Genomic DNA, 27,189 nt, shown 5'->3' on the forward strand with positions numbered 1-27,189 from the left:
AAGTCTGTGCATCCCCCTCCCCGAGTGCCTCATTATACCCTTGCATTGCCTCAAACACTCAATTACTTTTTGTCTTCAGAATATGAGAAAACTCAGCCAAAACTTTGTAGAGTATTCTCAAAGGGGGGAGCTGTTGGTGTCACTGGGCATAACCCTGGGTAACTCAGAGGGATGGAAGACCATGAGTGTCAAGGAAGTCCTTCTGCTCCAGGCTCAGAAGAGCCAAAACCCCCCCTTGCTCAACCTTTGCAACCCTTTCTCTGGCGCCTGCAATCTCCTGTCCTTCTGGAAAGCAGGTGAGCTAAAACGGTTATCTGTGGAATGCAAGGGCACTGCTCGGAGAGAGAAAGGAAGAGGGAAAGGAAAGAAAGAGGAGGGGCCAGCTGGTGGAAAATCACTGACAGTGAAACTGACCGGGGTATAAAGATCTCGCTGTTGCAGGGTTAGGTGTGCAGGATTTGAGACAATACAGTCTCCCTGTGCCTTTTACTTGAGCTTAAATAAACTCTGTCTGCTTCTCCCCCAGTGTGTTTATTTGGTGCGATGCACACCGGGCAACAAACCCAACTGTTGCCTCCCTCGGGCACCTTGTGCCGGCAACACAGGGACATGAGGGACATGTCCTGTCTGTCAACGTCAACTGCTAGCTGGCAAACAGCATGTAACCCAAACTTTCCTCATTGCATCTGCCAGTGAAGTCATTGGGCAAACAGCACAAATGGGTAGGATTTCCACCACTGGTAACCCTGAATGGACTCTCACTGAAGCAGGACTTAACAGCAGAACATGCACAAAGAACTGGTGGGAGCATCTACAAGTACTATTAGAGCAGGGGTGGGCAAAATATGGCTTGCAGGCTGGATCTGGCCCACCAGGCTATTCTATTTGGCCTGGAGGGCCCCTAAAAAATTTAGAAAATTAATAGTTATCTGCCCCTGGCTGCCTATCAAAGATGACAGGAGCCAGAGGCAGGAATAAGCAGCCACAGCAGCAAGGTTAGATTGGCTCTGCCGCATGCGCAGCCCCTTCCCTCCCATTCCCAGATAGAAGCCTGTGCCTAGCAGAGGCTTCTGGCCTGGGACCCTGGGGCTGTTCCAGTCTTCCTCTGTCAGAGGGAAATTCAGATAAGAAGCAGGGGGCAGGGAGGCATGGGAGGACTGCAAGTGATTGACTCAGTCCTCAGGGCCGGGCCGGGCTGGGTCCTGCAGTTCTGGCACTGCAGCCAGGAACCATGTGCCACGCAGTGCAGGTGGCGGGTGGGGAAAAGGGAAATGGCTGCAGAAGGCAAGAGGAAGGGGCAGCAAGAGCCTGTGGAGTGAAACAACAGCTGGGTGGGAGTTTGGGGCCTGTGCCAGTAGTTTGGGTGCCAGTTTGGGGTGGCAGGAGCACAGGGCTTGGGCCGAGAGGGGCTCTATAGACCTGGGCCAGCTCCCCCCTCTACCCGCTGGTGCAGCCCAGCTCAGCTCCAAAGAACCCCTGCTAGCCTGTGCCCCATGGTCCTGCTGCCCACCCTGGGCCCCCGCCAGCACTGGCCACTGCACAGCAGCACAAACCCTATATTCACCCACACCCCACACATCCACCCACATACTTCCCCACTCCACATACACACATGCCCATGCCTATCCACCCCCCACATGCCATGCCCTCCCTGACACCCCACACACCCATACCCACCCACTTGTACCTTCCCACAATATACAAGCATAAGACTTCATTTTAAGCTATTATACTATCACCTCTATGTACACTACACAAACACATGTAAATCAGGACAAAAATATTTGTTGTAGTTCATGTTTGATTTGTAGAATTTGGTATTTTTCTGGTTCCAAGCTGGCATACCCCCTGCTGAAAGGAGTACTTCTGGGGGGCAAGGGGAGGGAATTCTGGTGGCAAAGGTCAGGGGTTAGGAGGCAGGACTTCTGGTCCCAAGATGGCAACCAGGGGGGTGGGACATCTGACAAGGGGCAGAGCTACCTTTGAGGCCCTTGATGGCTTACCGAAACTCGGTAAGTGGCCCTTCACCCAAAATAATTGTTTGTCTCTGTATAGTGTAATGCAATAAATGCCAGCACAGTTCACACTGGAGTTTATGGCTCCCAGGCACAGCATCTACACATGTGCCTGAGACTGTAGCACCTTAACCTGGGATGGAGCAGCCCCAGGCTGGCAGCAGGCTTGGGGGGTCAGCCCTGGGCTTTGTGTCATGAGGTCAGGCAGTGGAGGGGGTGGCTGGGGCATGAGAGTGCACAAAGAGTGGAGCCATGTGGCTAGACAGCAGGCATGAGTCTGCCTGTTGGGCTGACCAGATGCAATTTACTCCCAGGTCAGCATTTACACGTGCATTTATGCTCTCACCTGCCATTCCTTCATAATAAGAGAAGCCCTTTCAAAGTCTTGTTTCCTAATTATCTTCATACTTAGTAACTGTAAAAACATTCTATATTTGATGATCCCAAACTTCCTACAAGATTCTCCAGAAGGACAATAGGTGTCCAGAAGGACACTTGGACCCTTTTATTGGATGCTTATTCAAGTTGCACATAGAAAGTAAATATCGGAGGTTGAAGACTAGCAGACTTAGGAGAACAGGCCCCAGCAATCACTGCAGAAGATTATGAAGAAGCACAAGATAACTTTAGTTATCTTTTTATTTTAAGGAAAAGCCAGAATGATTCTTGTCTACTGTGAGAGAGTGCTTATGCTAAGCAAGGCCTAGCATTAAAAAAAATGCACTAAAACTCCCAGAATGCTTCAAGGAGGTTGAGGAGTCAGCGATTGACATTCTGGTAATCACTTTCTGACCCTTAGATGAAAATACTGAACTTCTGACCTTTAAACAATGATAAAAATAGCAGACATGCCGCTTACATTGTTAAGAATAGGAAACTGCATGGAAAATTAGCATAAGAAATATAAAGGTCATTAAGAATTAACATAAGAAGCGTAATGATTATAATACAAAGCATATCACCTGATATTATAATATAGATAAGTTAACTAAATAACCAATAGAAGTAAGAATTAGAAAATGCATATGTATAAGTGTTATCATATATAACTAATAGTAAAGTTATGTTAGATGCCTCACTTCCACCATGGGGACAGTTTTATATCTTTTGCCTAAAAAAAAATAAGAGACTCCTTTTAAATGAGCTGTTGACCAGTTCTGAGACTACTGAATCAGGAAGCCGCACCTAGCCTCCGGGTTAGAGAGCAAGGGCTTGATTTGGGAACCTCATGAACCAACAGACCTCCTTTAGTTTATGACTTTGTGAAACAATAAAAATTTTAAATTGAACAGGTCTGAGCCTGTGCTTAATTCAGTCCTATATAATTCGGCATCGAGCTCCCACAGCTACACTAAAAAGTCAGATGATAGAAGTTGATCTAGGGTGGCTGGCAAAGCCACTGAACACCCTTGAAACAGCTTGTCTCTATCCAAATTTAGCATTCCTTCATTTCCTTTTTATCTGACCTCAACCTGACTTGAGATTTCTGTCACAACAAGTGAGTCCCCCTGAGGCATCTTCAGTTTTGGAAGCCATTTCTATGAGGCATATACAGTTTTTTAGGAAACAAAACAATAGCCGCAAAGCAAACGGCTAGAGATGCCAAGTTGTCTGCCCTAATGCACAGAGGAAGTAAATCCTAAAAACTAGGAACACCCACTGGAAAGCTAAAAAAATCCTACATTTCAATAGCTGTCAGACTTGCTTGTCTCAACCAGAAAGTAAAAAATTATGTGGTCTGTCCTAGAGCAGACATATTCAAAAGTAACAAGAATATGCTTAGTACTTAGTTTGTACCAGTATGGTAGACTCATACCATACACAGTGAAATAAACTGTTGTTGAGTAAAGAGAATTTATAGAACATGTGTTGTGTAAGCTGAAGCCTTATTTCTTTGTATCACAGCAGTTGTGGTGTTACTGTTTCAGTTCTCTAATCAAAAAAGTGTTCTATTTTTCAACTTCTACAGTGTAAAACACACATTGAGTAAATGATTACAGGAACACGGGAAAGTGACCCAGGACTAAGCTGTCACTTTGTAATCTGTCCTGACCCAGGTGTATAGTAGTTGTACTGGACCAGGAACAAACCAGAGGAGGCTCTGTCACTATAGTCCCTGCCCCCAGTATGAAAGCAACATACTTCTGGCTTGTACCAGTAACCCGTGACTTCCTCTCTTGCACTGACTAAGCTGAAGTGGCTGGCAAGTTTTGGGGCAGAGCCAAATCACCCTTTAGTCCCTGCTCTGTTTGTTAGAGGGGCAGTAGCAGCCCTGTAGAAATCAATGGATTCTATTCTCTGTCATATATACAGCTCATGCAGGAGAGCAGGTAGGCAGACAATGCGCCCTTACTTTTCCACACAGATGCAGATGGTAAACTATGATTAAAAAAGTACCATGGATAAAGATAGAAACAATGGAATTTAAATACAATTTTAGTGTATGAAAAGCTTGATGGTAATTTTCTTAATCTTATCTGTAAAGGTAAGCTTCGATCTGTAAAAAATGTAGGAGAAAACTAGGTTTCTACATGCTATGACTTGAATGCAAACTGGCCTTGATTAACCGCCACCCTGAACATCCTGCTGGTACTCAGTTATTCCAGTGAAGGTGTTGAGAAAATGGATAAACAGAAACAAAATAGAACTAGACAAAGAAATTAAGAGTATTTGGTTAGATTCTTGTTGCTGCTAAATTGCAAAATATACTGTTGTTATTGATTTTTTGAAAAATAACAATTATGGATATTAAAAGTTGCCAACATAGGCTGTTTATCAGTGTTCTTTTCACTGTTTTGATACCCTCACTCAAATATAAGGCTGAGTGGCTTTTTCTTGACACCCTGAACTTCTATTTTGCTTCACAAAGAATTAACCTTAATGCTTACTTAAATACAATATGACCCTTGCTTTCACTACGTATTTTCACTGGTCTTGAAGACTTTTGCTTAGATTGAAATGCTTACGGTAATGGATGTTACCTTGTATTGGGATTTCTCACAGTGAATGACCCAAATCTTTGCTCAAAGTCTCATTCAAATTTCAGTTAAGCAAACTGTTGGGCAACAGCATTGGTAACTAGCCATACTGAAGAAGAAAGTACTCACAGAAATTTTCCATTAGTTTTTGTTCCTATACGGATGCGCTGCTCCGATTCTTCTCGAGAGATCTTCCCATGGAACCATGGCATCTTCTCATGGGCAGTAGTGGCAATCAGCTTCTCCAGCTGTGGCTTTTGACTAATAATAGCTTGTTCCAAGGCATGACCCTGGACAGTGGAAAAAGGGGTGAGTTAAACTACATTCTGCCATGTGCAATGAAAATTACAATCACATAATTTTTATACAGTGCTAGAATCATGTAATGCGTCTTGTTGAAATGTTGGTGAACATCCAGATCCTATGAACAATTAGAGTTTGAGATTAAATAAATTTAGTGCTACATAATTTTTTACTTTTAAGGTAGATGTAAATTGAGGATTTACCTATATTTCTAGGGTAGAAAATGGACAGTAAAGATAACCAGTAACAGAGGAAAATAATAATCACCTATAAATGAGACCACAATATAAATTAATTACATAACAATAATCTAATTGAAGTATTCTATAATGTAACTTATTTAACTGTATGTGCATTGCAATTCTGAGTCATATAAGCCCACAGAGCAACAGTAGTGAGCTCACTTACATACCAGACTCTTGATGACAATTTAGGGACTATATCATAAAGAAAAAAAGTCTTTTTTTGGAAACCATTAAAAAAATAACAGTATCACTTCTCTAGAAGGTGTCCATATCAATCACAAGTTACAACACTTACAAATCAGGTACATTTGCAAGTATAGCATGATTCAAGAACAACCTATGAGTTTCTTTGTTTTTGTTGGCTATGTATGTTAAGCTAAGCATTTGCATTTTTTAGGAACCTGTCAATAAGGTGACAAAACAGCATATAAGGAGCTAGGATAGCTTAGGAAATGGGTAATGGTGGATGGAATGCAGTCAAGGCAGCCAAAGATGCTCTGAATTAGCCTTCAGTTCCAGAAGACCTGACCCTAAGCCATTCTATCCTATCCTATCCAGTTTTTCCCATAACTGTGCCCTCCCACTATATAACTTATATGGGACAAAAGAGTGTGATAAATGCTTCACCGACATGTAGGAAGAAAAGTTATAAGTTATATATAATCTAACTAAACACCAGGCAAACAAAGAAGACCAGAAAGGGACGTTAAACAAAAAACAGTGTGCACATACACCAGTGCACTCACATGCATACACACTTTGTATATTTAACTGCTACCTGTACTCCTTGTTTGGTATGTTTTTAAGTTGTATTGATGTGGAGAGGTGTGATATAACATAGCCTAATCTAGTAAGGGATTTGGCCTGGTGGCATTTTAAAATAATTATAAACCTTGTGAAAGTTCTAGAAGAAATACATGTATGTCCAGTTTATTAAAACCTATTAAAAATAATGGCTTATGAAACACAAGCAATTACATAAGGGTTATCACAAACAACACTACCACACAGCAATAGCAACAGCTGGAAGTCATACAACATAATCACTGATTCGGAGAGAAGATTCTTAATTACAAACACAGGTCTGTGTTTACCTGCAGGTTCCAAGTTTGTTTAACATATTCTCTGATGAGGTTCTCTTTTAGATCTTCAAATGGTCCAGTTTTGGGCTCAACACCTGGTGGCCGGTTGCAAGGTTTTCTAAGAAGACAGACCAAGCCATCCTCTTCTTCTGCATGATAGTGAATGAGTTCAGCAGGACTTGCATGGGACTTCCCTCCTGCAATGGCATATGAACCACTCAATTCCCTCTCAATTGTGTAATGATGAACCCTCCTTTCATGTACCAAGGACAAAGCAAAACCACCAAGATAGTTTCGACTTTGGCGCAGTAGATATAGTCCCTCACTCAGCCGTTCGTGCATCAGATATTCTTCTGCTTCTTCACGTGTAATATTGCCAAAAAAGTATGGCAGGTGGTTAGCGATGTTTGCTGGGTTGTTGGTCATGTTTTCTTCTCCTGATTAACCACTAGTGTTTGGTATCTGAAAGGAAGAAGAAAATAAGCATCATTTGAAAGAAAATAAATAGGGACTAAAGAATTAAATCATGTCTACTGCAGTAGGCAAAGAGGTACTGTCAAGGTGGTAGGAAAATTGGTTTAAAATCCCATTTTACAGTTTCATAGTTTCATAGGTGGTAGGGTTGCAAAGGAAACTGACCAGATCATGAAGTCTGACCCCCTGCCATGGGCAGAAAAGAATGCTGGGATCAAACGAACGACCCCTGCAAGGTCTAAAGGATGCAGCCTCCTTTATGCTTCTTATACTCATTCAAAGACTGAAACTAAAATCAAATTCTTCATTGTAATACTATTTTCTCCATCATGTGTTACCCCCATTTGCCTTGTTAAGACAAAGACAAAAAATAACCTGTCTAATTTAAGGCAAAAGGAGACTTTGCCTTCCATGGGAATACAACAGGGTGCTAACTGTTTTGTCACAATACTTCTAAGAAACAATAATTAACTACAGAAATCACTAGAACACAAGATTACTATTTTCTGGACAAGAAAAGCAGGTGGGATAGAATTCTGGTAAAACTTATGTTCCTAAATCACTCAGGCACTTCTGAAAATGCCAAATGTCATTTGGAAATAGGAAGATTCCTGACCATTCACAAGCAGGTGAGATTTCAGATTTAGTTTTATCAGTCTGACAAAAAATATGGTTGTGCCAATTTTCCAGCTGTGGTCTCCTCTCAAGGCCGTACAACATTACCACTGTTATGACAATCTAAAGGCATTTCTCTGTATTCTGCTTGCACTCTTAGTTACCTACGGCTTCTCTCTTGTATCTTATTTTTCCCCTATGTCTTGGTCTTATAAACATAGGTTTGCCTTAGTAGAAAAGAAAATGCTATTGCTGACCCAATCTGAGACTGCGAATGAGAAAATAAATATAAAAATAGAATCACAGAAAGTATGACTCAAAAGCATCACAGGAGGGCATCTAGTCCAAACTTCTGCTCAAACCATTAAAGCAAATGTTTATCTAGCTTGTATTTAAAATCTTCCAATGAAGGGAATTGTGCAACCTCTCCAGGTAATGTGTTCCAGTGCTTAACTACCCTTGCAGCTAGAATGTTCTTAATATCCAACCTAAGTTTCCCATTTTTTAAACTTAAACCTATTACTTTTTGTCTAGTTCTTTATGAATAAATTACAATTAATTGTCCCCTTCAATCCTTTTGCTACCAAATCCCTAACTCAGGCTTCTCTTTTCTAGGCTACATATTTCTTTCAACCTTTCTCATATGTTACGATTTCTGGACCCATAATCACATTTTATTGCTCTCCTTTAGACTTTTTCCCAATTTTTCTACATCTTTCTTGAAGCGCAGTACCCAAAACTGGAGACAACACTCTAGGTGAGGATTCACCAATGCTGAATATGATAAAAGAATCACTTCCAGCAACTTGAATACAACCTTCCTGCAAGTACACCTCAGTATGTTTTTAATTGTGACAATATTACACTAGTGACTCATTCACTATGGGTGAATCTACACACGATGCTACGGTGACATAGCTTGTCGCTACGGTCATGTAGCACTAGTTGGCACACACCATGACACTGATGCTATGATGCTGTAGAGATGAACTACCTTGCTATAGTGCACCACTATTGTGACATAGCTGCTAAACAACTATGAGCCACCAGGATGGCGCAGTATGTGTCACATGTAGACAGTTGTTACTACGCCGTCATTTAGAACTTCCTAAAGCAAGTCCTAAATAATGGCACAGTAACAACTGCGCCATGAGGTGCACATGTAGATGTGCCCTTTGTGATCCAATTTAACTCCCAGGTTCTTTTTTTCAGTACCCTTTGCAGTACTGTCTTCAGTCTGGCTATGTTACCCATTTTGTATTTATGTTTTTCATTGTGCTTTTCTTAAGTTCTGTACTTTGCATTTGTTCTTACTCATTATTATCCTATTTATTTCAGACTAGACCATTTATTTCAAATTTATATTAAAAAAACTATAATATACCATCTAGTATACAACATACTTTGGGTCATACCAAATACTTCTCCTCCACTACTGCTGCCTACTGGTACTGCTAAGTACTCCTTATGATTATGTCCATGCATATGACTTGTTTCTAGTCTCTTACAAAACATCTGCATCAAGCTCAAGACTGTGCTTTGCTAATTATATTTCACATGTGTGGGCTTAATGCAGAAGGGATCTCCTGTGGCAAGTCTAGTTCCTTGCTATCCCTGGCAAACATGCCATACAATTCAATTCACCAGTTTTGTCTTAAAAGCAGATAAGGCTCCCCAGAACCCACTACTGCTATTGGAAGGCTGTTCCAGAACACTTGAAGGTTACAAACCTCCTCCAAATTCCCAGCCTAATTTATTCACTGTTCCCATTTGTTCTTGTGTTAAGATCATTGTAAAAAACCCTCAGACTTTCAAGAAAATGAGAACAGCTATTTTTATCAACAACAGTATATCTTGACATATGGGACAGGTATTATTCCACACGCACATGTATTTTCAGGGACTGTGAACATGAAAGTATTTACATGCAATCCCTGATGCAGGTTAATTTCAGCCTCTTCTCACGCCCCACACTGTGGCAAAGGAGTTTTCTTTGCAACTACACTAGCTACCTGTTCCTCTGAATAGCAGCCCATTTCATCTAACAATCCATCAGCCTATTTCCTCGTCCTGACTCTCAGGAACTAAGATGCTTTTACTTGCTCCAATACCATTTTTAATATCTTGAGCTGCCAGCTAATAATTTTTTTCCCATTCTGTAAATGAGAATAAAAAGAAAAAAAGAGGCAGTGGTCTCGTTCTCCTGTCCAGTGTTATGCTGGTGCAAGTCTACAGATTTCAGTGGGTTGCACTAACATAAAACTGGTGCACGACTGGAGAATCCATCTCAGCATACTGATTGTTAAAAGTTTGTGTGTATACACACACACACACACACACACACACAAACATATCTCCCTTCCAGATTCTTTTTCTGTATGAAAATCTTTAACATTTTAATGATGCTACAATTAGTGTCTAGTTCAACAAATACGTTTCAATTATTTCAATTTAATTTATGTTGTGAGAATATGAAAGCACAGTACAGGCAAAAATGGAGCAGAGAACAAAATTCGATATCTCCCAAGAGTACATCTAATAATAAAGACTGGATATTTGTCTTCAGTTCATGTCTTTATTTTAATAAAAAAAATTAGTCTCCTATGTCTATATATCATACTTCACAAAAAGGCTGCACAAGGGCTCTATAAACCATTAACTCAGGAATCCTATTACCTTCCCTTCTCTCCCCCCATTTCTGGGGAAGGAAACTACAAAGCCTAGATCTACTGTTCATTTCTGTACTTGATTTTTACCATTTTTAACAATTCCAAATTCTGAGGCATGACAGCATTCTGCTCCATGCTCTGACACAACTCACAGCAGCTCCCAAACTTTTCTAGATATGTAATCTGCTAATGGCTTAAATGGCACAAAAAGCTGGAGGCCAATGTAATTCTTCTTTCCTTAATCCTCCCCAGCCTCCTACCTGCCAAAACCTGCCCTTAGGCACACTTGTATTAGGGTCAACAGGGGTTGCATCAGTGTAACTGAGCACTGAAATTTGTTCCTGTTGTTTAATCAGTTCATTAACAGTATTTAACTCAATACAGTATTTCAGTAAGCAGGCAGCCATTGTTTTCTTGACAGAAAACGTAATAGACCAGATCTTTAATTATTATAGACAAGTACAGCTCCACTGAAGTCAACAGTAGTATGCTGATATAGAAATCATCATGGAATCTTAGAAAAGCAGGGCTGGAAGGGACCCTCTGGAGGTCATCTAGCGCCCCCCCCCCACCGCGCCCCAACCTGAGGCAGGATCATCCCTATTCAAATCATCCCAAGCAAAACCTTGTCTAACCTATTACGAAAACTACATGGGCAACCCTGTCATCCAACCACAAAGCATAATGCCCTAACTTGCCACAGGTAAAGCAATGGTGGCCAATGTCCTACTGCTGCAAGAATTGTTAAAACATGTTTCAGAGATTCAAGGAAGATGGCCACACCCCAGTCCACACAGGAAGGCAAAACCCCTCATAGTCTATACCAACTTGACCTGACAGAGTAAAATTCCTTCCTGACCCCAACTGTAGTAATAAGTCTGACCTTAAGCAAAGGGGCAAGATTCTTCTGGGTTTCAGCCAAGAACTTCTGGGTTTTAGTCCCAGCAGGAGCACTAGCACACCACAGTCTTGGCTGCAACCACAGAAAGGCAAAAAATGCCTCTGGCACAGGTAGCAACAGGAAAGAAAAAAATGTCTTCCCAGCCCTGTGAAGCAACCAGCAAAGGCCAGAAGCACAAACAATATCCATAGTATAGCACAGATAAAGTTAATCTATCTTCCCTGACCAACGCTCATCTAACCTCTTCCTGAAGATGTCCCGTGATGGAGATACCACAACTTCCCTATATAGCAGTGGCGGGCAAAATATGGTCCACAGACTGGATGTGGCCTGCAAGGCCATTCTATCTGGCCTGTGGGGCCCCTAAAAATTTTAGAAAATTGATATTAAGCTATCTTTGGTTCCTGTCAAAAATGACAGGAACCAGGGGCAGTAGGACCCAGAGGAAGCCTGGTAGGCTCCTTCAGCAGCAGGGGCTTCTGGCTTGGGACCCAAGCAGTGTGGGAACCTCAGGTAAGGGGTATAGGGGGCAGGAGGGTCAGGGAAGAGCCTGGGGAGAAGCTGAGCCCAGAGAAAAATAACCCCTCATCCGCCCTGTGGCCGGTGCCCTGCACTGCAGCCACTCGCAGCCCCACCTCCTGTACCAGAGGGCTGGGGGGCACTAAGAGTGAGTGGGTGTGGGAGCACAGGGCCTGCACCCGTGTCACAGGGCCAGCGCTAGCAGAGCCCAGAGCAAGGCAGCAGGGGTACAGGGGTCCCTGCCAGCAGGGGCTCTATGGAACCGAGCCAGGTCCCCTTTCTCCCTGCTGGTGCAGCCCAGCCTGGCTCCACAGACCCCTGCCAGCCTGTGCCCCATCTGGGCCCCACTGGTGCCAGCCCTGGGACAATGATCCCAAGATGGTGACCAGGGGGCTATATTTATATCTGTGCTATACTGGTCTATAGCTATCTGTGCTATACCTGTCGGGGGGGGGCGCGGGGCTACCCATGCTGTCCTCAACAGCTTGCCAAAACTGAATAAGTGGCCCTCCGCCCAAAATAATTGCCCACCCCTGCTATATAGTCTATTCCAGTGCGTCACTGTTCTAACTATGAAGTTGTTCCTGATCTCCAGTCTAAGCTTATCTGCTGCAACTTCAAGCTACTGGTCCACATCCTACTTCATGCAGCTAGAAAGAAAAAGCATTGTCTCTCTCTTTCAAGGCAGCCCTTCAGATATTTGAAGACTGCTATCATGTCCCCTCTTAAGCTTGTTTTCCATAAATTGAACTTATTTCCTTCAACCTCTCCTCATACAGCTTGCCTTTCAAACCATTTATCATTTTGTCACTGTAACAGGGAACCTCCTGCCCCTGTTACTAGTGAAGCCTGAAAAGGTAAGCAGTTAATACTAGCAGGGCAGGCAGACCAGGTTTTGTAAGGCCCATGCAACTGGCTAATGAGCAACTGGCTGCACCTGGTCACTGGGCGCAGCAGACCCAGTCATGTGGCCAGAAGGAGATTAGGCTGGGGGATTTCAGCCCAGCCTGGAGCCACAGAGGTGAGGGACGAAAGTTACACATAAATTGGTTTAAGTGATCAGAAAATGGTTTAAACCTATAACAGAACGTAAGTTCAGTGCACATAACCAGTTTCAAAATGGCAGAAACCGATTTGAGATAAACCTGTTTGAGACCCTACTTCTTTTCTTCTGAAGCAGATGGCTTGTGTTTTTTGTTGAGTTTGGATTTGTGACTGGTTGACCAAATCATAGCTGCGGGGGAAGAAGAGGCCACAAACAGGGGTGAAGGGTTGTGCCCCCTGCTATAGGGGCCAGGAGACATTCCCAAGCTGAGCGGCAGAAAGTAGCATGCTGAGACAGAGTCCCAAGAGGATGGGTTGCCATCAAGCCCAGGCCTGTACCCTAGAAGATAAAGTCTTAATTGGTGGAACAAGGCAGAGTGAAGCCAGAGAGAAAAAAGGGGGCCTAGGCTGAAGCCCTGATAAGCCCTCAGAAACCTGTGAGAGCAAGCCCTTAAAAAGGGAGCACTGTATCAGTGAGGGTGAATAAAACCCTTGGGTAGGGGGACTAGCCTGACTGCATTCTCAAGGCTATTTGTTAGGCTGTTACTGGTCTGAGGATTCTCCACTTCCTTAACAACAAACAATATCAAAGTTGTGGCAGGTAAAAAACAAGTGGTACAGGGAGGCTGTATCTTATTTATAAATAACAACTGGATACCATAGGATAAGGTAGATAAACCTATTATATTACTTCAGGCCCACGCTATGCCGGGGCTTACAGCAGCCCAGGTTAAAAAATACCATCTCTGGAACACCCTGGGCTGCAACATCTACAGAAAACTATTTAATGTCACAGAGATAAAAGGATACTTCTAGATTTGTCCCACTGGGATGGAACAAAGACTTAGTATTGCACTTGACCAAACATGTCTTTTTATTTTATTGGAACAGCTCTGGTTTCAGGAGTCACTTGCATTAAATTCCTATTCTGATTTCTTAGACTTTTCAAAGAATATATTTACAACTGCAGTAGGGGCCAACATTTTTAGAAGGCATGCCACAAATAAACCCCACATTGTCCCCAAGTGCCACTCTGATCCCCTTCTCCTATCCAACCTGCTGCTCTTTCTGCTCCCTGCCTTGTGCTCCCTGACCAACCTCCTGCTCTCTTTTCTGGTCCCTGTTGTTTGCCACTGTACTGCCTGCCCCTTCCCCAATCAGCCACATGGCACACACAAAGTGCCTACACCACTTGTGGCACCTATGCCACTTGTGGTGTCCATGCCGCTTGTGGCCACCCGTGTACTATTAGTTAATTTTTATAATACTCATTTTCAGGCCAAATGTGAAATATTGAGCAATGGAGTAGGGCTGATTCTCTCCATGCTGCGTACCTGAGAGATTTTTTGCTCACTGAAAAAAAATTATTTCACACATTAATTTACAAACTGCAGCCCCACTAATGAGAGGGTGTCATGTTCAGTACGCAGAAACTGGCTGTGAAATGAAGCAGCTGCAAGTTAGTGTGGCAAATTCTGCTTCTGTGCTGGTGAGGTCCCTTGAAGCAGAACCAGTGTGGTTTCACAGTCAAAGAAGAAAGATTCTAGGGAAGCTGTGGAGAAACATCTGCAGGCCAAGCACAACAGGATTCAGCATAGACATGGGCGATTGGAGTGAAGCCGGTAGATTAATGGTTATGTAAATCTTCTTATCTTCCCCCAGCAAAAACCTAGTCCCAAGAAAGGTAGTATACTTGAAATGCATGGGCTCATACAGCCCCATAAAGCACAGCTCCACATATCACAGTATTTATTACCCTGCATGGTCTGAAACAGAAGGCTTGTGGTTTATGAATGACATTCTTCTCTTTAAACTTTCCTGCCATTTTTGGTCACAACCAGTGCTGACATGTTCTGGTACTTCTGAACTTCCTGTAGCCTAGCCATTTCTGTTCTTAAAATTCTAAAAATGCAGGTTTTCTGGCATTAAGTATGAGAGAAAGTTATAATGAAAATAAATGAAAAAAGACCCACAGTTAGAATGTGCAGCAGATTTAAGGGTAGGATAAAAGGAGAAACATAAAGCAACAACAAACAATTTCATACAAAGTAACTATTTGCACAGTTGATTCTGTCTACGCCTGAAGAAGACCATGGGGGTTTACCCTTAATCCAGTGATTCTCAACCATGGTGCTACAGTAGCCTGGAGTTCCATGACATCCTTTTAAAGGTGCTGCAGGGTACCATGCAATATTACCATTTCACGGCACGTAAACACCTACCTATGATTCACAAGATAAACCCAGAGACTACAAATAGGAAGCCACAGTGTCAGGATATTCAGATCTGTTATGGCCTCTCTGAGTTCTTCGCAACAGAGCTACTCTATTTTTCAGTAGTCAAAAAAACAAACAAACAAACAAAAAAAACAAGTAAAAACTGTTATTGCTTCCCACAACTGGCCTTGTCTCACTACAACACGGTTTAAATAAGCACACAGCAGCTTCAGTGGTTTAAAAACTTAGTGTACCTTTTATTCATACTATAAACCAGATGATCAGACTGGCCAACATGGATAGTGCAGGGTTAAACACAAACCTAAAGTGCAGGTCTACTCTACTCTTTTTATATGTTAGAAGTTCTTACATCAAGTATGTATCACTGTATATGACTAGCTGCTTATTATAATTAGTCTTTATATCTATTGAACCATGGGCGGATTTACAGTTTTGAAAGGAGGGAGTGGAAATGGTGTGGTGTATTATTACATATACATCACATTTTTCTCCAGTTAAAGAGAACCTACAAGCTTTACTAATATGTTAAGGGTTTAGCACTATATTATTCAGTTTAGATCAAAGGAAAAATAAATATAACTTACTGGAAAGTGTACTAATTTGCTAGATTATATATTAAGTTTCAAACATACAACAAATTAGGCAAAAAAAGTCCAAATAGTCAAAAAAAGATTGTTTCAATGGTTCTATAGTCGTTACAGTTAAATGTTCATGTTTTTTTCAGATTCATAAAGCAAAATTTAGTATTTTCAAGCATTCTGACAGTACAGTATCTCTGATACTTTGCTGTCAGTCATTTTTTTTTTTACCTGAGTTAATATTACTACACCCAAATTAAAGTTTTTAGTTTGACCTAACAACAGCCTGCAGGACTATGAACTAAAATAGGAATGGCTAACAGACAGCAAAAATGAAGAAGGCTAGATTGAATAGCGGAACATCAAGACCTTAAAAAGCATAGAGGGTTGTTAACACCTGTGGAGGGGAGAAAGATGGGCAAGAATCAGGGATAATGAGCCATGAAGTCAATTGATTCATTCAGCGCTGTCTGAACAGAAATGCTGGTGCCCTTCCCAGGCAGTTGGTTTTAAAGTTTGAGTGGAGAAGGAATCAAAGAGGGAGTACAACTGCACCACTGTGCCCCCTGGATCTGCCCCTGCATAGTACAGTACCTAGTTTTGGTTCTATCATTCTACATGCTTTCCTATTGAAGTAGATCATACCCTACACAAAAGGTATTGTTTCAGGTTTCGTCATAACCATGCTTTTATCTACAGTAACAGTTTGTACTGACTGCATCTATCTCAGGATGCTTTTGAACAGATGTTCTGATGCATTCTAGTGCCTTTCACAGAACTTCAGACCTCCAGGCTTTTACCTGTTCCAGGCCTGCTTTACGGTCTCCAAAATAAAGCTCTTGCATTTTCTGAGGGATGCCCTCAGCCTACCAAGGGGCAGGGCATCTGCAGGGCCCTAAGTGAAGAAGAGGCCCAGTTGTGCTTATTTTACATATTATAATTATTGAGCCAAAAAAGTAATATACATTTTTTTTCTTTAGCTGGGGGCCTATAAGTTTGTTTGCTTAGGGCCCACTACAGGGTTAATCCATCCCTGCCAAGGGGTGCCTTGAGACTAAAAGGTTGAAAAGCAAATGCACTCTTTGTACAGTGCAGTGATATATGCAACATCCCTAACAGTGAATATGTGAAGTCACCCTGACACCCTGATATAATGCACTTAGCTGACACATTTTGGATAATAAATATTTAAAAGCTGATTTCCTCATGAGCTTTACAGCACTGGAATATTTCAACAGTATATTTCCTACCCACTTTAGCTGGTTACATTTTGGTTATATTCTTTACTACTATAACATGCAAACTATACTACAGAAAATGACATGCGGCATGAAAAAAACCAAAACACCTAAGGATAAAATAAAGGGCCTTGAAGATAAATAAGAAAAATATGGTAAATTTTCATTTTATTTGGGGTTTAAACCATATAAAACACATGCATCTTGCTATTTATGTAATTTAGTTTATAATAGGTTGAAGTATACAAAAATGTATAAGTAAAATATATGTATACTATAGATTTTTCACTTGTTACAAAGAGTTTTGGGTCAGATTAAAGAATATGCTTTACTATTATCATTCTAAAGTGTTGACGAGCAAGATTTAATTTCTTGAAAACAAGTCTCTAAAAGGACAATTGTTTTACCTAGAACAAATCTTTGAAATTGGAGAAGATACTCATCGTCCCAATCACCCTCAGGGGATTTTAGTTCCATTAGTGCTAATAAATTTCCAAGAATAACTTCTGCTCATAAATTTCTTTGATCTGGTTGTAAGATGCTTATCAGAAGGCATCAAACCCCTGTGTGTATTGCCATTAAAGTAAACTAAACACAAACCATTAAAAATTAAGAGAAAGTCAAATAATCAGCTACATAAAATAATAGAAGCATAGGAACATAGAGAAAGCTAGACAGCATCAAACACATTCCATGCTGACAAAAACTGAGGTCCTGATTTGTCAGAGGAATGAGGGAAACTAAACTAAACTAGAGCTAATACAAATGTACAAGAAATATACAAATATATACAACTGTAGAGGGGGAGAAACCCTCCACCCTCAGGAAGTAGGTCAACTGAAATGAACAGGGCAACCAACAATACTCTGAGACCTCCTAATAAAGGAGGTTCCATGAAAGAATCTGGCTTCTTCCACCTTAAATCACTGATTAAAAAGATGAAAATCAAACCCACCCCAGGGGACTAAAACAGATGGAGTGATGAACAGGGCAACAAGAATCATTTAAGTAGTTTGACTATAGATTTCAAGCTACATATACCTCCAAGTGCCTTTCTATACTTGTAAAGTATGAGAAGTATGGAAGGCATATATTATTTTTGAACTCCAATGTGAAAATCACAGTAGGCAAGGATACTACTTAGACTGGTGCTGGAAGTTATCTGAAAGGAATATGAGATCTGCCAGTTCCTGATTTTACTAGTTCATAATCAAATCTCAGGTTTTTGGTCGTGTGCTTTATTATGTTTAGGATATTCTTTCCTTCCCTCCCATGTGTAGTTGGCTTTGTTTTGTCATAAATATTTTTATTTATATCTTCATCAAAGGAATATGTCAACTGCTATAGATAACATAAGCCCTCTCTCCCCCCAAAAGCATAACAATCTCAACAACCCAACATACAGGATACGTAAGTTTCATTATGAAACTACCAGCTGAAGATACCATCTGATCTAGATTGTTCCCACTTCAACTCCTCACATGGGGGGTGACAATCAATGAACGGAACTCTCATCTATCCTCCATAGGGTAACATTTATAAAAGTCAAGGGACTAAAATGTTTTAAAGAAGCCAACATTTTTCCAGTAAAGATAATGGGTGTTAATTACAGCTTTGCTTTAGCTGTCCAAACATTTTTTGTATTAATGTCCACAGACACTTTCTTTGTAAAAATAATAGGGCTACTTAATATTCAGCATAGCAAATGTCATTCTATGTACACATATGCCTACATTATATCAGTGATTTTCAACTTTTTTTCACCTGTGGACCCCTAAAAAAAACTTTGAACGGAGGTGCAGACCCCTCTGAATTATAAATGTGGATAGTCACATACTCTTGATTGATTATAATTATCTTTTGCAGACCCCTTAGACATAGTCTGCAGACCACAAGTTGCAAACCACTGCATTGCATATAACCTTACTTAAATTCGCTCTTTAAAGCACACACAGTATAATTTTAGACATCGTTTACTGCTAAAGGAAGTTAACAAGAGAAAATTCTTGGACCTTTGTTGAACACTAAAATAGTGAATGCCTAAGCAATTACTACTTAGTGTCACAAAGTTTATGCAGTATGTTCTCCCATCAGTGCTGCTGACATACAAAGCTATTTACTTCCTATTTTAAAGAAGCCCATTATAATCTGGCTAGCTGGAATTTTTGTTATTTGAATGAGACAGCTAATTAGGGCTCAGTGCAAATGGCACTGCTGCTTTTGGCTGGGACAGAGAGCACTCCGAGGTGTTAGTTTGTGGCTTGTGAATGTTTTTTATTCTTGAAGTACTAACTCATGAAATGGGGGCTGCATTTCTGGGACACCCTTGACTACTTTCTCACAATAGAAGCAAGTGTTCCAACAGTATTCAAGAGTACTTACTAGGATGTATATTTTATCTACAGAGTCCACCTACTTCCCAGTGGCATAGGCCTGTTTGGATCCCAAAATTAGATGTTCCTCCATCTAAATCCTTGCAGGTGAGAAGGGGAGGGAGTTCAATTTGCTGGGCATTCTTAGAGTATAACTATCACAGGGTAAGGCCTCTCACAAAACATAGTTATGGATGCTGCTTTCTTTTTAAACACGGCCAGAGAAGGGGAAGGAAATGGCAATGGTGCCGTTGCTTCTGCATTTTACTTTGAAATGTCGCTAGATAAAACACACAAACAGGCTAGGAAGCCAAAACAACAGTTGGGATCTCCCGTGCACTGACCACTAGACCACAGTCTTGTTATTTCTTTGGCTCACTCATATTTTCTCTCTGTTCCAGAGAACCCTGAATTCTTTGCTGCATGGTCACAGCTTCATCAGGAAGCGTGGGGAGTCACCCAATAAAATTAGCATGGTCTGCTGGTTAGGGCACTCTTCTGCAAGACAAGAGATACAGGTTTGAAACCCCTCAGTGTGAGCAGGGTGTAGGACCCAGGTTTCTCACTTACTTGGAAAGTGTTCCAACCACCCAGCAGTAAAATGTGGAGAAGGTGGAGGCCATGTTCCACTCTCTCCTTCCATGTTTCAAAAGAAAATAATGACTCACTACCATTTTCTCTAGTTCTGGTTTGAGAGAGAAGCGTGATGCTCCTGGGTTACTTGGAAACAAAGGTTGTAGGAGTATTTACATACTTATAGTCAGGGAAAAAAGCTAATTTTCCTACACTAGAAACTGAAACTTTGGGGTCAACTTTTATGCAGCTTCAATTTATGATTGGAGCAACAAGGTATATTTAAATGAAGGAAACACAGAAAGAAAAAAACCCCTAAACACACAAACCAGTCAACTATCAACACATGCTTCCCTCCCTGGAGAGAAGATTAGAGAATAAACAACATGTGGCAGGTATGGAGTTATGCTGCTTAATTCTGTTCAGAAAGGCACTCTCACACCATGGTGACCAGGGAAATGAACACTTTGTAGTAACCTGGTTAAAAGTGAATAGAATGGGCCTTCCTTGGACTGCCCTGCCAACAGACTCTACTAGTTATTTTCTTGCTGCTATATACTAACATTGTCATATTCTTGATGGTGGAGCAAGCAGTATGCCTATTTCTAGCAGCTGGAGTACTGGGAAATGTTCTTTTTGTGCTGCTGCCATCAAATAAAGGCTCTTTTTATTTTTTTCTGGATCCCATGCAGCACCAAATACGTTATAAGTTACAAAGCTAGCCTGATTCACAGGTAATTGCTTGAGGTTCATGTGGAACTTCTGAGTTTATATGAACTGGGAAGTAAAACACAGGTTTGAGGAGTATTTACCCAAGTAAACAAATCCTACCAGTCTGGTTCACCAAAAACCAGTTCAACATGGAAACCTAAATTGATTTCACATGGCCTGGTCAGACACTTAGGTAATAATCCTTGCAGTTTCTGAGGAAAAGCCAAACATTTATGCATGTTACTTGGCTGCCACTTTACACATAAAGTAAAATTAATATATATAATTTCAGGGCCCTTTGAACATTCTTTTTTTTTTTTAATAAAACCAGCACAGATTCAGCATGATGTATGGAAAATTACTGTAGTTTAATTTACTCAGTTTGATAGTACCACATATTATTGTTACAGAATCAATAAAAGTCTTAAAATTAAATAAAAACCAGGACAATACTTTCATGCTTTCTGCTGGAAATTTCAACTGTCAACATATAAAATTAACATAACTGTATCAGCATTGCATGTTCTCAATTACTGTTATTTCTTAGTCTGCATGCAGCTCCATTTCAAAGTTTTAGTAACTACATCCTAATCAATATTCAGGTTGATTTGTTTTTAACACCTTTAAAGGCCCTTGCAGTGAAGATGGCTACAAGTTACCTACAAAGGTATTGGAAAAGTGCTAGCTGTCTTCCGCTGCGTTAATTTAGTCACTGCATTGCTTTCTTCTTTAGATAAAGATGATTATGTATATAGGTTGTATGTAAGGAATGGGCTTTAAAATAAACTGAAGGAGAGATTCTCCCATTCACTTTGACCGGTTTGAGTAAAATCCAAAATAGCACAGCAGCTTGAGTTTGGCATTCAAGTTATCTCAATTTAACTAAGAAAAGAATTTTAAAAAAAATTAACCAAAAAAGAACTAAATAGAGATATGTAACCTGTCCCTACTAATATACAAATACAACACTATATCTTGCTATCTTATTGGCCTTTTTGCAGGGTTGCAGGAAAATATATTGTTTCATTTTAAGCTGTATAATTTTATCACAAAGCATCTTTGAGAGGAGTTGAGAAGAAAAGATTAGTTGCCCTACAAGAGGCAACGAGCAGCCTTCAGACCCTCCAGAGAACGTGAATTTTTGGGCTATGCAGTTATACCCTAACTTGATTTCTCCTTGGGTATCCAACTTCAGAAACGACATTAGATATTATAGAAGTTCTTATGGCTGCAGTTATTATGGCTGCCAAACAATATGCTGTCCTTAAACAGAAAGGGGACGGGTGTTAGGCAGAAAAAATTCTCTCTTTCCCATTTAAAAATGGTCTCCTCATTTAGGCTAAGCTCAGGTGATCTCTCTTAACCCAATTCTGGCTTAGATACATAGTAAAGGTTATACCATCACAAAGAGGAAGATGGACCAATCGCCAGTTGATTAGAAAAACAAGAGGGAGGGAACTATTCCATAGGACTTTCTCCCTCATTGTGCCACCCCTGCAGCTCTTTGCAGAAAGCCAATAATTTTGAATAATTGTCCTGATGTAGAGTCATATCCTTGTCATTTTATATTCTTGCCAGGTCATAAGTCCCTAAAAATTATGTTTTGGCTAGGTTTCCTATATGATTAAATATATAAGTTTACAGCAAACAGTATTTGAAACAGGAAGTTTCTTGTAACCAATCTTCTGTGAAATGCTCTTGTGGGATTTCGTTTACAATTTAGAGGTGCACTGAGACATCGGTCCAATATCAGATCAGCACCAATATAAAAAAAATTCACTGTGTCGAAAATTGGCTGAATGTGGCCAATAATTTGGCCGATAAATGCCTATGCATGTGTGCAGTGAGGAGCACAGCCTGGCAGCTTGGAGCTGCGTGCAGCTGGTAAGTTTGTTATGGTGAAAGGGGAGGGGGAGGGGCATGAGGGAGCAGATCAAGGCCGCAGCAGAGAAGGAGGGAGTGTAGCAGGGTCTTGGGTAGATGCTGCCCTGCTGCGGCAGGGCAGGGTCTGGGACAGAGTCGTGGCTTGTCCGGGAATTGTGGGGAGGCAGCTTTCACTGCTGCGTGCACCCCAGCAGGGCATGGGGGTGTGTGGGGGGAGGGCATATGCCCCCAGATCTGTGCAGGGCAGGGTGGGCTGCACCCCTATTAAAATTCAAAAAACATTATTCATGCAGCATCATAAGCCTGCTGCTTTTCTGAATTTAGATATTTCTGTCCATAGATGTAACAGTTTAACAACACTTTCTGTTTCCTCCTGCAGCTAGTGGACACTCAAAAGCCTCACATTTAACCAAAAGGCAGCTGCAAAAGTGTCTGCAGCACTGTGAATGGGAGGTGAGAGAGCAAGGACTCACTCCTGGAGACAAGGGGTTATTTTTCACTTTTTTACATGTCATGAAGATAGTTAAAGCACAAAGAAATAAAATGCCGGAACCCTTACTCAAATTTAGCTGCACTTTAATACACAAGTATTCTCATTTCTGTGTAGCTCATCATGGCATAAGATAGTACTCAACATTATAGGGTGTTTTTACAGGGAAAAATATTAGAGGGAATATGAGAGAGAAAAAGGCACCATAGTACATGTCATAGATATATAATGTGTGCTAAGAATGCCAAATGTAATCTGTGGAGTCAACAAGATGTCCCTTAACCTGACCTCCTCATTAATCAGCACACAAAGGACCAAACTATCATCAACGGCATCTTACATAGTCAACTCAAATAAGAAACAGTCTACTATTGTGAAGAATGTGTGGTTAAGTGGTAGTAGCTGTACAAATGTGGCTTATCTGCTAAGACAGTGAATGCACAATATGGATGAGAGCAGAGGGTTATGGCCAAAATATTCATTATTACTTGAACTACAGGATTCTATATCTGAGAATGCTGAGGGAAATGAAAACTGTGAACAAAGTTGACTGACTGCAAAAGTTACCTATTGTGCCACCAGCTCTACAACCATGAAGGTTTCTTATCAAGGAAGATGCAAATAGAAGTAAATACGATGGCTGTTTTACACTGTTATAAAAATATGTAAATATATATAGGAAAAGTAGCTGTCTGGCACACTTCCAAAGAGGTAGTGAGCGTTGCCAAGCATCAGTACTCCTGCCATAAGACAAAGCTAAAACATTTTACCCGCAAAGCACCTAATCTGAAGTATTTAGAGAAGAAGACCTTTGCTCATAAATGAGGAAGAAGCTTAGAATATAAATTACGGAAGAATTTACTTAGCTGGAAGGAGTTTCCAAGGAGGTAAAATGACAGTAATCATCCCGTTGTTGTCATGTTCTTCATTTATTACATCCACCTGATATTTCTCATTTTACTTGCAATGGATGCAATGTAAATACTACTATAATATCAATAGTAAATAATAATGTGAACATCAGAATCAGGAAAAGGAAACAGTAATGCTTAAGGAAGCCTGGGAACAGGAGGTTATTCTTGTACACTAACCATAATTGCCAGAGTAAAGAAATTGATGCAAAAGTAAAAGATGTTGGCTATGTGGTTACAAGGCGAGGTCCTGATAAAGGTCTGCAACTAATCTGACTGGGGTAAATTTATGTCTGTTCTTTGTTTTTAATATAATACCCAGGAATAATGCACTCAGATTGAGGAAAATGAAAATTTAGGCTGAGTAATCTAAAAAACAAGACACAAGTTGCTGTAAAAAAATCTGCCAAAGAACTGGCTGAACCCATTTCTTGGCACAATTAAAACTAGACTAGACAAAATAATGAATGCACACTCAAAGGAACAGTCATTCCTAAGCAAATAATGATCTTATATCTCTGTTCAACTTCTAACTTCTATAACTTTAGGATTATCTGTTGAAGATAAATGTGACCTGCATCGATTGAGTACTATGACTGCCTCCCGCATTGTTCCTTCAGAGCAATTCCACACTGATTTTTTAAGACTTTATTAATAGAAAGAAGGAAATTAGTACATGTAAACCAAATTTCTACTTGGTATACTTAAAAAGAAAAACTAGCTTATTAGCAAACTAGACTCCAGTTTTTCTAACAAATGATGGCATATTTTATCCTAATGTAATGCTCATCAGTGCTAAAAGGAATTATGCATGCATAGAAAGAAACATGCAACTATTTTGTTGGCACTAGCTTCAATAAGTAATTATATCTGTGAATAGCATAGTTTGACAATTATATTTAACCCACAGAATACTTCATATCATTGCAAATTGGGTCAGTTATCTTAGAGGAACTATAAACACATTTTTTTTTCCACACTGAAAGCAGATGTATACATGTCTACTGCATTTATACACTCGGTAGATGTAAAATATGAACAATTTTCATTTCTTATCTTCAAAAAAATGTTAACATGACACCTCAAGTTTAGAAACTTTTCTGTGTCCACATTTAGAGTACAGTCTTAATTCATTAGATTGCAGTGAAATGTTCATTTTTACCTGCTGGCTATTAAAGTGAAAATTTTATTTTCATTGGAGCCTGGGGAAAGGAATTTTTATGAGGCTATTATGCAAAAATCAAGGAAGAACATAGCAACTGTTTAACAATATATAGTTGAAGAGAGGAAGTCAAGCAGAACCCTGTTTTAAACCAAAAGTTGAGTTTATTGTGCAATGTGGAATTTGGAAAACTTTCCTGTGTATTGCAAAAATTCCCAGAGACTCTTTAATGATCTGAAACAATCAGGACTTTGACTTTTATTCCATATGCAACAGACAGCACCCCACTGTTGTCACTAAGACTGGTTTGGTATTCACTCAAAGTGATGCACAGAGGATCACCAACATATTTCCTGTGCCACACTGGTTTTCTTTGGAGAATTGCCAGCACTATATACCCTAGCCAAAAAGCAGCATGCCTCTAAGCCTCACTCCATGCTCTACCAGCCATTTCAATTCTGTAGCACCTTTTTTCATTCTGGTTTTACTTCTCTTTTTAGCAGTAAAGCTAATTTCCCTGTGGTGATAAATGAGTCTTTTGCATAACAAAATGTAGTTTCTCTGACCATGCCACACTGTTTGATCGCCCTGAGGATTAAATTGTTGTATCTGACTCTAGTGTCACTTAACTTCATTTATTAAGGTTTCATTACCTATGATTAATCACTGCTGCAACTTGTACATCAAATTCTAAAACACACCTTTGTTGGCTTTCAATTGCTCTGCACACTGCCTTCTGCACTGCTGATAGTTACATTTTATATATGGATCTACTTTCTTAAAGCAAACTTCATTTTCATTGCAGTTTCACTGCTCTGTCCCCTAATATAAATCTCAAAAGCATCTGGTTTGGTGTACTTTGACTACATATTTTATATTTTACAAAAATTTGGTTTAAATTACTTTTACTCATTCTTGAATTCCCTGGCTTTCCAGTGATTGCTTTTTTTTTTTTTTAAATAACTACACTGTTTATATAAGATTTTTTAAAAAAATCTTTAAGCCATTGAGATTGTATTCTTGAACAAAATGCCAGTTTAATTAAATTCTGGTCCAGGCCCAGCTATAATATGTGTGTTGACCTATAGGTACTAAAGAACTTATTGTATCAATACCTAAACTAAGAGCCCAATCCTCACTGAAGCAAGAGGGAGCTTTGAAATTCACCTTATGGGAAGTAGGTGATAGTGTAGAGTGATCTCACATCACTTATATTTGGGCCTTCTTAGCTTTACCGAAAACAGTGTTTTACCTCTATTTTATAATAAACATATAATTAAAGCAGCTTAAAAACCATGAATTTTATTTTAAAAATAGTGTTCCTTTTATTTGCCTTCTGGTGTTGGAGATTTTAGGGCCCGCATTTTCAAGGTTTTTTCACAACAAAAATGAAGGCCAGAAACATTGTTTTTATTGTAAGTGACAGATAAGATTCTGGCAAAGCAAAGTGACTCTAAGATCTGAAGCTTTAAGAGAAAATATCAATTATCACAAGACTTGGCAACAATAATGCTATCCCTACTGCTAGGAGGGTGAATGGTTGGTCCAAGAGAAGAGATTGCCTCACCTTACAAATCTTGTCTCTATGAAAACACTGCAACAGTACTGGAAAAAAAAAATCAAGGATTTCATTTATTTTGAAGTTCTTTTAGTCTGACAGCAGTAGTTATAAACATGAACTGTATTTTGCTAATGCTGCTTTTAACTTCACTTTTAATTCTCTTGTGCTGATGGTGGGAGAGAGGAACAAAACTCTTCTTCTCCATCCCTCTTTTTAATGCCAAAACTGGGCCAAGTGAATCACTCAGTTTCCTCCACAAGACCATTCTCAGCAGACTTTCCAGCATCCTTCTAATTGTTTGACACAATGTGCTTTCCACTTGAAAACTTAGCCATGGATCCTTTAATCAGACAGCTACTGACAAAATAGACAGTAGCCTAAGAAAGGTTATGGCTCTATAAACGAGTTAGTCTATAAGGGTCCCCGTAGACATGCTGCTGGACTGCTCTGATGCTCTGGAATTAAAGTGTGTTGGAACAGACTCAATTAATGGAGTCTGCAGGAGCACAGTAATTACCGTGCTCCAGTGGCTTCCCACATCTTGTGTATTAGCAGTCCCACACTTAAAAATGGCAGCACGGCCACCTGAACTAGAGCTCTAGCTCAAATAAGCTCTAGTTCAAGTGC

The 27,189-nt window shown here is 40.2% G+C and overlaps 1 protein-coding gene across 8 annotated transcripts in view; it reads right to left on the bottom strand.

Annotated features, from left to right (window-relative positions):
• Positions 1 to 27,189, bottom strand: part of SYK (spleen associated tyrosine kinase) — a 334,582-nt gene that overhangs the window by 47,760 nt on the left and 259,633 nt on the right. For 7 of the 8 annotated variants that reach the window (XM_090038531.1, XM_090038534.1, XM_090038536.1 and 4 more), the window contains 2 exons: positions 6,636 to 7,085; positions 5,123 to 5,283 (listed from right to left, as the gene is read on the bottom strand). In XM_090038531.1, the coding sequence (XP_089894657.1) occupies positions 5,123 to 5,283; positions 6,636 to 7,049 (575 nt within the window). In that variant the 5' untranslated portion in view covers positions 7,050 to 7,085. Of the gene's footprint in view, positions 1 to 5,122; positions 5,284 to 6,635; positions 7,086 to 26,568; positions 26,609 to 27,189 lie in introns of those variants that run through there. The other variant, XM_090038535.1, reaches the window with a different exon arrangement.

This window comes from Crocodylus siamensis, chromosome 3, assembly GCF_052110815.1.
Source record: "Crocodylus siamensis isolate JL-2025a chromosome 3, ASM5211081v1, whole genome shotgun sequence".
NCBI classification, from domain to species: domain Eukaryota; kingdom Metazoa; phylum Chordata; order Crocodylia; family Crocodylidae; genus Crocodylus; species Crocodylus siamensis.